The sequence below is a fragment of the Leptonychotes weddellii genome, chromosome 4 (genome assembly GCF_054177405.1).
Source record: "Leptonychotes weddellii isolate Sample4059 chromosome 4, ASM5417740v2, whole genome shotgun sequence".
Lineage (NCBI taxonomy): Eukaryota > Metazoa > Chordata > Mammalia > Carnivora > Phocidae > Leptonychotes > Leptonychotes weddellii.
In genome coordinates, this window is record NC_138372.1 from 53,530,872 (window position 1) to 53,548,311 (window position 17,440).

At 41.9% G+C, this 17,440-nt stretch overlaps 1 protein-coding gene and 1 long non-coding RNA gene across 4 annotated transcripts in view; one reads left to right on the forward strand and one right to left on the reverse strand.

Annotated features, from left to right (window-relative positions):
* The window catches only part of PTGER3 (prostaglandin E receptor 3), a 177,844-nt gene extending 169,493 nt beyond the window's left edge, over window positions 1–8,351 (reverse strand). Inside the window, exons 1-2 of one of the 3 annotated variants that reach the window (XM_081818636.1) lie at window positions 6,913–8,351; window positions 4,156–6,391 (exon numbers count right to left, since the gene is read on the reverse strand). In XM_081818636.1, coding sequence (XP_081674762.1) covers window positions 6,380–6,391; window positions 6,913–7,806 — 906 coding nt within the window. In that variant the 5' untranslated portion in view covers window positions 7,807–8,351 and the 3' untranslated portion in view covers window positions 4,156–6,379. Of the gene's footprint in view, window positions 1–4,155; window positions 6,392–6,912 lie in introns of those variants that run through there. The other 2 variants (XM_081818635.1, XM_081818634.1) reach the window with 2 other exon arrangements.
* LOC145721292 (uncharacterized) overlaps window positions 1–17,440 on the forward strand; it is a 433,843-nt gene that overhangs the window by 357,007 nt on the left and 59,396 nt on the right. The gene's annotated exons all lie outside the window — the stretch shown is intronic.

The window sequence follows — 17,440 nt, forward strand, 5'->3', positions numbered from 1 at the left end:
TCAACATTAGTGGTCATCTGTGAAGAGAGGAGGACAACTGAGTTGCCAAATCTACCCTTCAGAAGTCTGCAGAACAATCTGACCAATGACAATAACAAGATGAACAATTAATTTGACTTAAACATTTATGTGAGGACAGGTAGGAGTATACAAAGGAGTCTCCAACTGGAAAAACAAGGGGGCACATTATGGACCTGTGGCAGAGGTCTTCAGAGGGCAAGGTAGTGGTTACACCTCCACATCTAGGGGAAGGGGAGATGGGACCCAGAATGTTTTAGATTTAGAGAGTTAATTAACTGGTAGCCATGAGGGGAAGAGGGTTCCAGAGCTGACAAAATGGTGGCAGGGGTAGGGGAGAAGGGATGAATTATAATACCTTGTAAAAATTTATGCACTTGAGATGGACCATTTTTCTTATTTTCTTTTTTTCTGAAAAAAAAAAAAAAATCTGCACCACACATTTTTCCCCCCAGTGAACTATAACTAATTGAGCTGTAAAACATCACTTGTCTCTTTTCTTCAGTTTCCTGGGGGAAAGGTTTATCTGAACACAAGAAATCAACATTATTATCCAGTAAAACATCATAGTGGTATTCATAATATTAAAGGGATATTCCTAATTATTCTCACACAGATTTACGTTGGTTTTTATTATAAGCCTGTGAAATGGGTTGGGTAGGTGTTTTTATTCCTACTTTGCTGAAGAAAAGCAAATAGTTCACAGAGATAACAAGTAAATTGTCTAAAGTCATACAATTAATTGCTTATGTAACTGGGACCAGACAGTGTCTTCTGATTTGGGTGCTTCGATAGTCAAACAATAACCATATATTGGGCATACCTTGTATGGCATGCAATTATGACCGTTCCAGGGAAAAGAACAAGACAACAAGACAGATACTGTACCTGGCCTCAGGAGGTCAATTAACCAATATGTCCGATGAAGTGTGACTCAGTCTAGGACTGGGAAATGCAAGGTAGGTGCTATGGAACCAAATGGCCAGAGCATCCGACCAAATCTAGAAAGGATGAAGGAAGTCTTTTCCAATAAAATGACTTCTAACTTGAGACCTTAGACAATCCAGGAAGGGTGCCTGCTCGGCAGCTATCAGTTGACTGCAGGGTGAAGTGGCCAATGAAAAAATGGAGAGACAAGAGTTCTGATTAAAGAGCACAGAGAATTTCTTGCACTCCAAAATGCTACTTCTGTGTGTGTGTGTGGTGTTCCCCTTGCTAAAGAAGTCACTCATTGTCCAACTGTCATTTCTGCATATGAATGAATTACTGTAAAATATGGGCATATATTTAGGCGTCAAGATAGAAGGGGAACCCCAAGGAACATCAGGCTCCTTTGGTTATCTTCTTTAATCTATGGAAGTTGAAATTTTCTAGGGAATAAGGCGTACTTGAGAGGCCATCTAATAATCCTCAAGAAGTATGGTGGGAGTTGAAATACAAACCTCCTATTTAGCTCTATGATAAGGAATTGAGGAAAATGGGGGAGTCAAAATTTGACATGTTACAGTTTTAGACCTTCGAGGTGTAAATATGGAACAAATGTGGGGCACCTGGGTGGTTCATTCCGTTAAGCGATTCACTTGGTTTCCTCACTTCATGATCTCAGGATCCTGAGATGGAGCCCTGTGTTGGTGTCCATGCTCAGCCGGAGTCTGCTTGAAACTCTTTTCCTCTGAACCCCGCCCCCGTTCTCTCTCTGTCACTCAAATCAATAATAAAATCTTTAAAAAATATATTACACAAATGTAATGAGTTTAAGGGAGGACTTCCCTCCCAACTTCCCTGCCACGCAAGGCCAGAACTGAAAACTGAAACATGACCCGGAATCCCTCACTGCCACCCCTCAGCACCTGAGAAGGAATCACTGTCTGTTACAAATGTGTGCAACACATATTCCTGAAGGTTATTCCCAGGAAACTGAACCCATGGAAACTTTCATAATTGATTTCTTGACCTTTACACCTTTTTCAAAAGAGAAAGGCCAATGAGTCACAATTATGTTACAACTCTAGACCATCTGAATTTCTTCAAATAGAACAGCTTAAGAACTGTTTAATTCTTGGCTCTCTCTGTTATACTCAAAATAAAAAATCTGTGTTTTTTAAGCCCTGATTTATCTCATTAATCTTCAAGTTATATTGGTTTCTAGATATATCATTTAGATAATCCACCATCACCATACGTACTTTGTCTAAAACCCCAGTGACTCAGGAGCCCATTCTTACAAAAAAACAATTGGCCATCCAGTCTCCTTTCCAAATTTCCCATTCCTGTTCATTGAACCATCATTCTTCCCAGTAAGAGAACTTGAGAATAACATAAATGGGAAAAATACCTTAAATGTCTATAGGTCCTACCTCCATACTTTACAGATAAGAAGATATATATAAGTTGCTCAGGGCCCACTATTAGAGCTAGAATTCCTGTCCTCTATCTAAGCAAAAACAAACAAATCAACAACAACAAAAACTGAAAATAAATGAAATCTAGTTTTAATATTCTGTATACTTGTGTTCTTTGAATGATGTAAAGAATAGTGGCAATCTTACAGGATGCAGTTAAATGGGATAATGGATGTGAAAATATTAACTGCAATGAAGAGGATAGATGCAGAAGAAATATTTGTCAATCAATCACTCCTTAAATCAACCATTTCTGATAACTTTAGTTCTCTATTACCTTTCCTTCTCTGACTCATCTCTTCCCACTGTCTCTACACTAAAGCCCTAACTGACTTGCAAAAGCAACTCGTAACTGATCTCTCTTCCCCATTTTCCAGCCCAAATCTATCCACACACCACAGCCCTATCAATCTTTTAAAAACTCTCTCCCCTATTCAGAAACCCAAAATAGAAGTCCTATGGTTTACTGGCAAAAGAACGTTGTCCTCATCCCATGTTCATCCTAACAACCTCAGTATGATCCCATAAACTTTCTCAAAGCATTTTCCCATGGTTCTAGTGGACACGCTCTGTTCTGGTTCCTGGGCACACTCAATTCTCAGCTGCAAGGTCAAGCTCTGCCATCCCTCCTCTTCCCTGAAGTCTACACTGCTAAAGTCAGATGGACATTCTTCCCAGAACCAAAGGCACTAATTACATAAAATCTTGCATTGTTCTCTAATTGTTTCACTCATAAATGTGGGGTTTCTGCTTCTCTGAACAGATTATAGTTCTTTGACCAGTTTTCAATAATCCTACTTAATATCCCTTCCACAGTGCCTAAAGTATATTTTAATAAACAAACAAACAAAAGTAAAGAATTCTGAATAATCTCAATTCTTATAAAAACAAGTTAGAGAATATTTTTTCCTATAATGTCAATTCACATTTGTAATCATTTTCCCTCAAGCAACATCCTAAATAAGGGAGAAATTTACAGGCAGAGAAAATTAACAATTCCATAATACTTTTCTGTACTATAAACAGGGTTACCTCTGTAAATAGTCTATTGCATATATTTGTCACACATGGTATATTTAAAGCAAGTTTCATTTGTCACAATATATCAGTGATTCCTTAAATTTAAAAGAAGTCACATCCACATTGTGAAATATCTTCTTGAATTGAAGCATCCCTATTTGCATTTGTGGATACAGAGCAGAATTCGCAGGCTCAAGATTAAAGGCAAAAGTTTCTACGGCTGCTTTTATCCAGTTCCAAAGTTGTAGAAGAGAAACTTTGTTCCTCAGACCTCACTTTTCACAATGTTAGTTTTATATTTACTATTTTTTTTAAAGATTTTATTTATTTATTTGAGGGAGAGAGTGAGCGCATGCGAGAGAGAAGGAGCAGGGGGAGGGGTAGAGGGAGAGGGAGAAGCTGACTCCCCCCCTGAGCAGGGAGCCTGACCTGGGGCTCGACGTGGGGCTCAATCCCAGGACTTCAGGATCACGACCTGAGCCAAAGGCAGACGCTTAACTGACTGAGCTACCCAGGCGCCCCATATATTTACTATTTTTAAGAGAGTGACAGTGTTAGCCACATTCCACCTGTTTGGGGAGGGTCAGGTTTACACAAAGACAAAATGTACTCATGGCTTTTGGTGAACAACACCCTGAGGTGATTCCTGTTTCTAGAGACTTGGCTATCATGTCCAATAACTGGACTAGTTGGTGAATTTGGATAAAAAAATAAAATAATAATAAAAAGTCAAATAGATTGCATTGCTGAGTCAATTGGCTGATTCCAATAGGATTTGAAGCCACATATAAACATAAAGCGACCACAAATAGTAGATCATCTATCACAGTGACATCATTTCCCACTGTATTCTCAATTTCACATCTCACATTGTATTTTGTGAAGTTTTTGGGAAAAAGAAAAAAGTAAAAAAGTTTTGTTTACACCATGGATAAACCTCTATTTAAGTATTTATGTAACAGAAACTTGTTGCAGGTTAGACGTTTTCTTATTACGGGATCTCTTCTCTGCTAAGTTTTCCATCAGTAACATTAAATATTATTATAGTTGTGATAGTCTTCAAAATAAGATATACTCAGGGTCCTTTTACGTAAGGAGTGTGAATAATTAGATTACTATCCTACACCCAACTCAACAAAAACTAATAGGGAATCTATATTTTTCTGTAGTTATAAAACAGACATAAAAAAAGGTCTTTCCCTTCAACATTAACACATTAAAAATTCAATTCACTAAGTTCTAGTGTTTTTATTCTTACAATTCCCTAACCTATTAAGAAAGCAGTTTTGCCAGTTTCTTTTCTTTGCAATAACTTTTTACTGCAGATCTTTCTGAAGATAGTTGAAGGTTTATCTTCGATGGTGCACAAAACAGAAGACAGAACCATTTCCTTTGGTTTAAAAAATACCTACTTTGGAAACCATGAATTTCTCCTCTTTGATATGATTACATGTTGAATTTATTTCATTCTCAGTTTAATGTTTTTATAAGAACTGAATCAATACAGTGTCCGCTAAAAAGTTGCAAACCAGTTAATATTTTTTGAATGCAGAAATTAAATAGGACTAGTTCCAAATATGTCTTTCTTAAGAGAGTGAGTTTTGCCACCCTAGCTTACAACTTTCAAAACTGATCTAAATTCTTAGGGCTACCAATCCCATGGCATTAGAATCAAACTTTGGAAATAAAAACACACTGCATAGTTTCTCTTCGTCTGGTTAACTGTAGAGGTAAGCATTTTATTCATATGATTTAATTGCATTTCTTTTAGGATATAAAGTGTGTGATAAGAGCAAACTCAAAGAGCAAACTCGAAGATATAAAGTGTGTGATAAGAGCAAACTCAGCCTCAAATGATAGCTGTGAAAAATTCAGATATTCTGTTTGCCTTTAAAGTTATGTTAATCACCACATTAATAAAGTGTTTATTTTTTAGAACTCTTTCCCCCTTCTGTTTGGCCACCTATATACCTCCAACCATAGAAGTAAATATGCCTAAAATTGGTGTTGGTCTTGATAAGTCATGGTGATGTCATCAGCCTGAGTTCCAGCTCCTGGAACGCAGAACTGTGACCACACAGTGACTTGTGAGCAACTAGGTCCCGACATAACTCTCCTTGTCACCACATGTCACTGATTTGGAGCCCACACTTGTACTCTAAATATACTACACCAGTTAAACACAGGTATTCTGGGATACCTGCTTTGTCAAATGCAAGGGAGAGTGGGAAGGAAAAAGGAACTAAGGTTCTGTTTTTAAATACAAGGAATTTAAAACTAAATGTGGTGCACAGCAAGGTCAATATACTTAATACCACTGAGTTGCACACTAAAAAATGGTAAATTTCATGTTATGTATATTTCATCACCAAAAAGAAAAAACAATATGAGAGTGGTTCTGAAAACCGTGTCCATGGGTTTCAGAAGTTTTTCACAACTGAGTAATAACGTTCCAGGTCCAATATATAATCGCCTATAACTCTGCCACAATGACCAGGTCACTCTTTCTGCCATACCTCCTTAGTAAGCCAGGCTACTTGGAACCTAAACAAATATCCATTCGTCAGGTATTTCTAAACAACACTTAGCCACAGAAATCTCTAGCTAAAAGTACCACAGAAGAAAATCTGGAAAGTACCAGGTAAGGTTGGGTGTTACAGAAGAAGCAAGTGTAAGTAAGCATCACGTGCTCCCAGGCTGTGCCCTTCTGTGAGGAGCTAGGAAGTGCCGAAACCCCTACCATCCTAACTCAGGACTGGCCTTGCCGCAGCGCTGCATGTTCGGCACCAGGGCAAGCACAGCCTGGTCACAGAGTTCCCAGGCCTTGGGGTCCCACTGACGGAATGTCGGTTCAAACACTTCCTAGAGGGTACGGCACCATTCCAAAGGGCTGAGGCAGGCTGCAGCGGCAAGATGTGTCTTCACTCTCCTGTTTCCAGTCAAGAGTGAGCCTGCAAGAAAGGTTAGCCCAGCTCTGCTGGGGTAGCGCACACAGCCTCAGAAACTTCTAGACGGCTGTGCCTGCCTGCTGTCGCAGGTAGGGTACTTCCGCAGCCTGAAAATCGCCTCAGCTTGCAAGAGGTATTGAAACTAAGGAGAAAACGCATAGCACCAGGCTACGGTTGTCTCAGCCATTCAGCCCCCACTGCACCCATTAGAAACCCGTATCTTTGCACAAGCACTGAAATGACAGCTGGGCATCCTCCTACTCTCTCTGATTAGAATGTGAGCAGCCCCGTGGTCTCCAGTTGTGCATAAACAAAACCTAACCCGATGCCCGGCACTTGAAAGGTGCTCAGCAAATAAATGAAGAGCTCAACTCTGAAGCCACAATCAAGATGGGGGGGCAGAGGCCTCTCCAGTCCTCTGTGGTTGCAAACACACCCCTGCAGAAGCTGCCGCATCCAGAGGTTTCCTTTGCCCGCCGCCACGCACACCCACCCTGACCTCCGCACTCGCTGGAACTACGTACCAGCAACGGCGACCAGCAGACCGACAGCACGCACATGATCCCCATGAGTTGGATGGCCGTCTCGGTGGTGATCCGACCCCACTGGGCGCCGGACTGCGACACCGTGGCCTTGGCCCGGCAGCGGGACACCAGGGCCTTAATGGTGGCCAGGTTACAGGCGAAGGTAACGGCCAGCGCCGAGAGCCCCAGGAAGGCAAAGGTGGAGGCGAAGAAGATGTTGCCCCAGTTGTGCGAAGAGCTCGTCCCGTTGCCCCCTCCCCCGGTGCTAATGAAGCACCACGTCCCGGGCCACTGGATGGTGTACTGGCCTACGCCCAGCACCGGTAACAGGGCGAAGGCGAGCACCGCCAGCCACACGCCGAGCAGCACGGCGCGGGTGGCGCGCGTCTTCATGTGGCTCGCGTACCAGTGCGGCGCCCGGATGGCCAGCGCCCGCTCGACGGCCATGGCGCTGGCAATGAAGAGCGAGGAGAGCCCAAAGACAGTCATGGTCAGACCGAAGAAGGTGCACAGCCTCCCCGACGGGTCGAGATGCTCCCAGCGCTGCTTGGACAGGTACACGACGATGACCACCGGGCTGGTGAGCAGTTGCCCGACCAGGTCTGTGAGCGCTAGCCAGCCGATGCACAGCAGGAACGACTTCTTGCGCTTGCTCTCCCGCCGCCGGTAGCTCCGCGACACGAGCAGCATGGCCAGCGCGTTGCCCACGAAGCCGGTGATCAACATGGTGATCGGGAAGGCTACCGACACCGAGCCGCAGTCCTCGCGGGGGTCCCGGGAACCCGTGAGGTTGCCCTGCGCGGCGGCGGAGCGCTCGGGCGCCCACATGCCCGGGTAGGAGTGGTTGAGGCGGGTGCAGAAAGGGGCGCTCCCGTCGCCCCGGGTCTCCTTCATGTTGGCTTCGAGGTGAGGAGAGGACGGCGCCCGGAGAGCAGCAGCGGGAGCTGGCGGACGGGGCGCGGGCGGCGGCGAAGGTCGGTGTCCACCCGGACTGGGGCTAGGGCTGGGCTGCCCTCCATGATGCGGGGCGTAGCCGCCGCCTCACTTCTTTCCTCTGGCCGTGGCGCCTGGGCTTTCAGGCAGCCGCGCCGTCTGCTCGGGGAAGCCCGTAGCTCCGAGGCGCGCGAGGTGCGGGCCCCTTCTATAAGGCGGCGGAGGGCGGGGCGCCCGGGGGTGTGGGCACAAGTGCGCCGGGAGGAGGATGGAGAAGCAACTGCGCGCGTCTCTTGGCTGCTGCGTGACCGCCGTCCTGGCCGCCTGGCCTGGAAACTCCCCGGAGGACTCCGTGCTCCGACTCCTGGCCGGACGGGACGCCTAGGCAGTCCTCCCTTCGCTGCGCCGCGCCTCCTCCTCTTCTTTGCCAGAGGAGCGGCCGCGGGCGGCCCGGGCTAAAATGTCTCCCGGCGCTTCCAGACCCCAGGCAAGTTGCCAAGGCCGACCTGAGCGCCCGCCCCTCTCCTTACCCACCCACCGACGCTAATGTAGGGACCGGATCCTCCTCCTGAAGCTCTTTTGTAACCCTGGCAAGTGTAACTCACCTGTTCCTAATCAATCCAGACCGACCACACTCTGCATAGTTGAATGTGAACTTTTCTCCCTTTCTGTACTTGGGGACTCCAGAATGATCATGAGCCGACCAAGCTGCTCTGTTGCCAGGGGGAGCTCTGAAAATATAAAACTAATAGTGCCTTGCGACAAAGGGAATACGTAAAGAGAAACAAAATCAGAGAGTGGATTCAAAGATGAAATCTCAGCTATCGCTCTCCACCTAAAGTCTCCCCTTCCCCCTGTTAAAATATTAGCTAGGGCTAAAGTGGCTAGAGGCAGGTGGCAGCCACTTGCCTGTCGAGATAGTGAAATCAACTGCCGCCCGCCAGCCTATGGGAGCTGGAGTGACTGGGCTGCGGAGAGAAGCACGCTCTTCCAAAGCCTCCAACCGCTCTCCAACCCTTGCCCATTCTCATACAGTTAGGACTAGAAACTGTAGTTAGATGTTAGGAAGGTCTTCACATTTAGTGAAAATGGGCATAATTGTCTAGTAACATCTTCTATTAAACCAGTATTTAGTGTGTTTTCACAAGCAGTTTCCCGTTTGATCAGAGATCTTCCAAGGTCCTGTTGCTATTATTACTCCCCTTTGACGATGAGGTACTGAGGCTCCATGAAGTTAAAGGCTATGCGCAAAGTCTTCCAGCAATTCTCCAGCCTCCGTCTTTATAGTGTCGTTTGCGTGGATACCATAACCACTCTTAGCGGGTGAAGACCAATAGTACCATTGTTCCCACATTTTGGACGGGTCTGGTTTTTCTGCCTCTTCACATTGTCCAGGAGATGAAAAGATTTTAAAATATTTGTAAATTTCATTTTTTCCTCATGTTTAAGAAATTAAACCTGATCATATAGCTGTATGAATACCATTACTCAGACTTCAGATTGACTTCTGGAGCAAGCCCCCTTAGTTCCTTTGCCTTTCCTAGCTTAGTTGTTATCTTTTTTGGCTGTATGAATGGTAGGTGATGAGAATGGAGTATGTTCTCAGATTCTTTCTGCGCTGTTGTATTGATTCTGTATGAGAGCTTGAAAAATATCATTATAGGATTTATATAGTTTTAAAATTTTAAAGATTTTATTTATTTTTGTGAGAGTGCGAGAGAGAGAGAGAGAGCACGAGCAGTGGGGGAAGGGGGTAGGAGCAGAGAGAGAAGCAGAAGCAGACTTGCCGCTGAGCAAGGATCCTGATGCTGGACTTGATTCCAGGACCCTGGGATCATGACCGGAGCTGAAGGCAGACGCTTAACGGACTGAGCCACCCAGGCACCCGGATTTATACAGTTTTTATTTTTTTAAGATTTATTTATTTATTTATTTGAGACACAGAAATACAGAGAGAGAGAGAGAGCATGAGGAGGGGGAGAGGCAGAGGGAGAGGGAGAAGCAGGCTCCCCACCGAGCCAGGAGCCCGACGCTGGGCTGGATCCCAGGACCCCGGGATCATGACCTGAGCCGAACGCAGATGCTTAACCATCTGAGCCACCCAGGCGCCCCGAATTTATATAGTTTTTAAAGGAGAAAAGCAAAAATGTAATTTAAACTTTAACAACATGCATTAATGACATTATTATTCGTTTTGTGTTTTGATGTCATTTAAAAATTTTTACACTTTTGAATTTTCTTTTTAATTTGTTTAAAGATTATTTATTTATTTGTCAGAGAGAGAGCACACACAAGCAGGGGGAGAGGCAGGCTGAGGGAGAAGCAGGCTTCCCGCTGAGCAAGGACCATGCTCCTTGCTCCGCAGGACTCGATCCCAGAATTTTGGGATCATGACCTGAGCCAAAGGCAGATGCTTAACTGACTGAACCACCCAGGCATCCCATGAATTTTCTCTTTTAAAATGTTTCTAATGAGAACAAGAGCTAGGAAGGAATAGTAAAGTGGTTTACTTTTTAAATCTTCCCCAAACTTTTATCTAATTAATTCGAATTAATCTGAAACCCATAATTGTGAAAGTTTTTTCTAAAATGTCATTTTAAAAATAAAATCATAATTGATGTTATTATTAGATATATACTTTATCTAAAGCATTGGGATCAAAGTACATATCAAATTAAATTTTTCAGCAGTGAGTCTCTAGTGTAATTATATATTTAAAGACTTAAGACTTTTTCATGACTCATACAGCAAAGAAAACGAAGTTGATGTTTCTAATCAACTCTAAATGTGTTGCATTTCAGCTCTTTTGTGTAACACTTCCCTCCTTTCAGCAATTTGCTTCATCTTAGAATTCTAAGTTGTCTGCTTTGTAGTTATTTACCTTATAAACTAGTGATTTAGGGAATCTGAGGAGTCACAGAATAGGATGCTGCCTGTTGGATTCTGGTTGGCACCTTTTGGTGTCAAAGCAAGTCTGAATTGTGTTGGTCTGAAACACCAGCACCCTCTAGTGACCAACCTAATAACATGCTGTACGCCCTAATAAAGAGAATTTGTAAACGACAGGTATATGCTTTGCTTAAGGAACCTCTGATACCTTTCTTAGAGATTTACTCATTAATACATAACTATGGTCATTTTATTTTCCTTTGAGGGCACAAACTGTCATGTCTTCTTAATCAATAGACCAGTGGAGTATTAAAGTTAGAGTCAGATCATTGAAAGACCACATATTCAAATATGTTTTTTAAAAATTTAAGTATATATTCACCCATTATCTATTTTTAAATTAAATCCTTCTCTAGAAGTGATTTTAATTTACAGATTTATTGTTTCCCCCAGTATCTTACATTTTTTAAAATTCACAACATATATCAATATTTAGCTGGTATTGATGAATTTATTCTGCTATTTCTACTGAACTTGTATTAAGAAATCTTAAAATAGACACAGTTACAAAAACAAGATTAATAAACGGGCCCTTGATTACCTCATCATGGATGGAAAATATCTGCAATTCTTACTTCCATAGATCCAACTGCTAATTTCAGCATGTTTTTTAGTCATTCATTCATTCAAAAAGTATTTATTGGTCACCTATTCCATGTCAGACACTGTACTAGTTGTTAGGGATATAAAAGAAATACATGGAAGTCTACACTTATGGTGTTTATATTTTAGGACAAAATTCTTGGTTTTTAAAATCTGAAATAACAGAAGAAAGGAGTGCTAATTTCAGTGGTTTTTGTGATTTGCCATCGAGGTAAGATCTTATATAAAATCCAATTTAAAAATTTATGTACAATTTTCATGAAAAACTGGAAAAATATGTACAGTTTTCATGATCAAATGAGATTTATCTCAGGAACCCAAGGTAGATTTAAACACTCAAACATCAATCAATATAATTGCCATTTTAACAAAATAAAGGAAATCCTTGAGGTCTTTGCTAAATCAAACATCTGGTACACTGAGTCCCTTTGTATTGACTGCATTTTCTTCAAACTTCTCTTCTTGTTTCTTTATATTCCTAGTAGTCTTAGTTGAAGACTGCACATTGTAGTTAATATACTGTAGTGACTGCAGATTCTGTTGTTTTCTTATGAGGATTATTGATTTGGTCTGGGGCGGGGGGTGTGGGGGGGAGGGGGTGTAGAGGAGGAGGGCAGATGGTGCAGTCATCCATCAGGTGGTTAACTTGCCTGAATTCAGATTGCCACCATTTCCTCTCATGGTATAAAGCTGTTTCTATCTCTGCTCTGTTCTCACAGTTTCTCATGGCTGGTCTGTGAGTTGATCTACCCTATACTACATAATTTGTTGGTCAGTTAGTCATGGGGACCACCCTCTCTGTGTTTTTCCTGACTTACAGTGATTCTCCTCTAATTTCCAGCTTCTCTGCCAGCCTTGGGTTGTGCTCTGACATTTCAAGCTTGTAAAGCTTCAGCTTTTTGCCACCTAAGGTGCATATGATGGGGCATAAACTCATTTAAGAAAAGCATCAAAGTCATGGACATAGTCTTGAAAAGTTTTCTCTTTTTTAATTTTTTTAAAAAAATTTATTTATTTATTTTGACAGAGAGAGAGAGAGAGAGACAGTGAGAAAGGGAACACAAGCAGGGGGAGCAGGAGATGGAGAAGCAGGCTTCCCACCAAGCAGGGAGCCTGATGCAGGGCTCAATCCCAGGACCCTGGGATCATGACCTGAGCCGAAAGCAGACGCTTAAAGACTGGGCCACCCAGGCGCCCCTTGAGTAGTTTTCTCTTTTTTTTTTTTTTTTTAAAGATTTTATTTATTTATTTATTAGAGAGCGAGCGAGAGAGAAACAGCATGAGAGAGGAGAGGGTCAGAGGGAGAAGCAGGCTCCTCGCTGAGCCGGGAGCCCGATGTGGGACTCGATTCCAGGACCCTGGGATCATGACCTGAGCCGAAGGCAGTCGCTTAACCAACTGAGCCACCCAGGCGCCCGAGTAGTTTTCTCTTTTAAGACTAGATTACACTCTGACCTCTGCTTGCTTTTTCACCAGGCTTCAGGAGGATTCTCTCTCATGCATAGTTTAGCTGTCAAACAAATATTTGGGCAGAAGTTCTCATTCCTTTTATGGTTCTTATCATTTGGATTTCTTACTTAAATTTGCAGTGGCCTTTTCAGCCTTGAACTCCAATCTCTGACACTTTTTTTGCCAATTAGACTGATTTTTCCACCACTGATATCCCACAGACATAGTCATGAGGGTTGGGCATCATCCTTAGTCCTAAATGCCAGTAACCCTTAATTCTTACCCCTTTTAGTTGCAGGGTTTTGTTGTTGTTGTTGTTTTGAGATTAAACTCTTTTCTAATTTCTGTAAGCTTTTGAATGCTTTCCAGTGAGTTTTAGTTGTTTTAAAATTTTTAACCAGATTTTGTAAGTGTTATCTGTAGGGCAGTGTGATAATAACGTAAAGACAGACACATCTGTTCAATAAAACAGAATACTGTATTTACCTACCTATATCTATATATTTGTATCTATACAGGTAGATATATATAGCTGTGTGTGTGTGTGTGTGTGTGTGTATAGACAGAGAGAGAGGTAAAAGAGAGATTAAAGAGAGGTTATACACACACACCTGTCCACACATATAAATTCAATCAATTTTCAACAAAGGTGTTAATAAAGTCTTTTCAACAAATGTTACCAAAAAAACCTGGATACCTGTATGAAAATAAAAATAAACATAAACCTTATCTCATGCCACACAAAATGGACTGTAGATTAAATGTAATTATACTTAATCTTCTAGATTAAAACAGGAGAAAAGTCCCCGTGACTTTTTTTTTAAATGAAGTATTTTTTTTTTTTAAGATTTTATTTATTTGACACAGAGAGAGAGATACCGAGAGAGGGAACACAAGCAGGGGGAGTGGGAGAGAGAGAAGCCGGCTTCCCACCAAGCAGGGAGCCAGATGTGGGGCTCGATCCCAGGACCCTGGGATCATGACCTGAGCCGAGGGAAGACGCTTAACGACTGAGCCACCCAGGTGCCCCTCCCTGTGACTTCTTTAGCCTCCAATCATTACTGGAAGTACTCTTGCAACTTGTTTTTTGTCTTTTGTTTTTAACATTTAACAACATCTGATTATCTCTTTTGGTCAGTATTCATAGAAATTCTTCATTCTTCTTAAATACCACAAATAATCCACAAAATCCTTTGTGAATGTTTGGATTATTTACAATTTTTGCTATAAGAAGCAATGGTCCAATAATATTCTTGTATATATTGGTGTGTGTACTTGTATGACTCATTTTTTACATGATAAATCCTTAGAAATGAACTGCTAGGGCACCTGGGTGGCTCATTCGGTTAAGCATCTGCCTTCGGCTCAGGTCATGATTCCAGGGTCCTGGGATCGTGCCTCGCATCAGGCTCCTTGCTCTGCGGGGAGCCTGCTTCTCCCTCTCCTCCCCACTTGTGCTCTCTCTCGCTATCTCTGTCTCTCTCTAATAAATAAATAAAATCTAAAAAGAAAAATTAAAAAAAAATGAATTGCTATACACTAATGACCCCCAAATTTATATCTGCCGTCTATATTTCTTTGAACTTCAGCTTCATATATCCAACTGACTGTCATTCCATTTGGATAGCCCAAAGACACCTCAGTGTGTTCAATTGGAACTTCAAATTTTCTTCCCCACTCCTGGTTCTGAGTCTTCCCCATCTCAGAATACAACAGTACCATCCACTCGCTGAAGCCAGAAACTCAATGGCCATCCTTGAGTCTTCCTTTTCCATCAGCTCTGTCTTCCAATCTATCATCCGATAATATTAATTCTAATTCAAAATATAGCTCATATACATTCACTTGTCTCTGTCTCCACATCTACCACCTGGTTCAGGTCACTACCATCTTTTATATCTACTGCAGTAGTTTTGTTTTTTTTTGTTTTTTTAAGATTTTATTTATTTGGCAGAGAGAGACAGAGCGAGAGAGGGAACACAAGCAAGGGGAGTGGGAGAGGGAGAAGCAAGCTTTCTGCTGAGCAGAGAGCCCGACGCGGGGCTCGATCCCAGGATCCTGGGGTCATGACCTGAGCTGAAGGCAGATGCTTAATGACTGAGCCACCCAGGTGCCCCTAATCTACTGTAATAGTTTTTTAATTGCCTTGATTTTATCATTTTAAACTTTATTATAACAAATTAAGCTAAACAAAAAAGTTTAAATAGCATTTAGATTGTATTTTAAAATGCTAATAATATCCTCTTCATCTCTCCTTTTCACTCCCAAAACCAGTATTAACAGATTGAGATGTATTCTTTCCAATTTTTTTCTATGCTCATGCAAAGATATTTCTCAAAATATCATGATTTTCTGCTTGTTTGCCAGCACTGAAGTAGTATTGCTGTCTAAAATATTTACAAACTGGGCGCCTGGGTGGCTCAGTTGTTAAGCGTCTGCCTTCGGCTCAGGTCATGATCCCAGGGTCCTGGGATTGAGTCCCGCATCGGGCTCCTTGCTCAGCGGAGAATCTGGTTCTCCCTCTCCCTCTGCCCCTGCTTGTGTTCCCTCTCTCGCTGTGTCTCTCTCTGTCGAATAAATAGAGGGAATCTTTAATAATAATAATAAAATAAAATATTTACAATCTGATGGGTGATATGTATTTTAATTTGAATTTCCCTACTAGTTAATTTAAATCCAACTTCACTAGTGAAGTTAAATCTATTTCCATGTCTATTAACTTCTTTAATTGCCTTGTACATTTTCCTATTGGATTGTCATATACTACTAATTTATAGGAGCTCTTTGTACAATTAGAGATATTGCCTGTTTCTCATTTTCCTACCTTGTCATTTGCCTTTTTTACTTTTTGTGTTGGCTACTATCATATGTAAAAAAAATTTATTCAGAAAAAAATGCTCATTTTTTCCCTTTTTTTTTTTTAAGATTTTATTTATTTGAAAGAGAGAATGAGAGAGAGAGAGCACATGAGAGGGGGGAGGGTCAGAGGGAGAAGCAGACTCCCCACTGAGCAGGGAGCCCGATGCGGGACTCGATTCCGGGACTCCAGGATCATGACCTGAGCCGAAGGCAGTCGCTTAACCAACTGAGCCATCCAGGCGCCCCTTCCCTTATGTTTTTGAGGATTCCTGCTTAAGAAAGTTAAGGTCTCAGGGCACCTGGGTGGCTCAGTCAGTTAAGTCTCTGACTCTTGATTTCAGCTCAGGTCATGATCTCAGGGTTGTGGAATCCAGCCCTGCATCAGTGTGCACTCAGTGTGGAGTGTGGAGTCAGCTTGTCTCTCTCCTCCCATTGCCTTTCTCTCAAATAAATAAAAAGAAATATCAATCTCTTCTTGATTCCTAAACCCAAATTACATTCTGAAATATTTTTGCTTTAATATTCATATCTTTAACCAAATAGATTTACATTTTTTACTTTGTAGCAAGTGGTAAAGAGGTAGAAGTTTAACTTCCTTTTTGAAGGACTACTATGGGGGGGGCAATTATTAACAGATTTGCTGTAATTTTGTTTCTATGCTTGGGGTTATTTGCTTCCTGCATTTGTGGAAGTTTTTTTTCAGGCATGTGCTATTCATGACTTATCTGAAGACTTGGAGGACCTACCAGGGATCTCCACCTGTGCACTTTTCCTGTTACTTGCCATATGAATGTTTGTGACTTTGTCCTTCCTGTCCTCCCCACTCCATCTCAGGGAGTGTCCATCCAGGAAACTCCTGTGATGTATCCCAGAAACCCAAAGGAGTAAGATGGCAACATTCAATAGGTTTCACCTGGTTTCCCTTTACCAGATTATCACTGTCTTCCGTTCTTTTTGTTCAATGTACTGCAAAATCCTATTCTATATATTGTTTTGGGTGGAAGGGTAAACCTTGCCAGGAAGCAAAAGTTTTCTGCTTTTTGTTTTCTCACTTTATACTTCGTGTTTGATCTATTTTTGACATTGAAATTTAGATACTGGCTTACCTTTTTTCCTAATATATGCTTTCAAAGTTACACATTTCCCTCTAAGTCCTGCTTTAGGTCAATCTGCTTTTTTAAATTTCCATTGTCATTTGTTCTTTGAGATATGGGGATGTTAAGTCCGAACTACTTTCTAGTTTTGCTATTGAGTTCTAGTTTAAGCCCACTGGCCAAATATGTTCTGTGCTATAAGTCCTTTGAGAATTGTTGTATGGTTCAACAGTCTATGTATAAATACTCTTATGTGCAGTTGCTCGAAGTAATGTTTTGCAATTATCAATTACATCAACTTGATCATGTTTATTCCATATGCTTAACGCTATTGTTACTTAGAAAGCTATTATGATTTCTAACTACACAGATCTATTCACTCTTTCACTCCTAACATTTTGAAGTTATTAGACTTTGATATGGAATGCTTTATGAGAAGCCTGGGCTTAAACTTACTTCCAAGTTTATGGTGATCATCTTAGTGTTAAATTGACCCTTTTATCGGGGGTGCCTGGGTGACTCAGTTGATTAAGCGGCTGTGTTCGGCTCAGGCCATGATCCGGGGGTGCTGGGATCAAGCCCCACATGGGGCTCTCTGCTCAGTGGGGAGTCTGCTTCTCCCTCTCCCTGCTTGTGCTCTC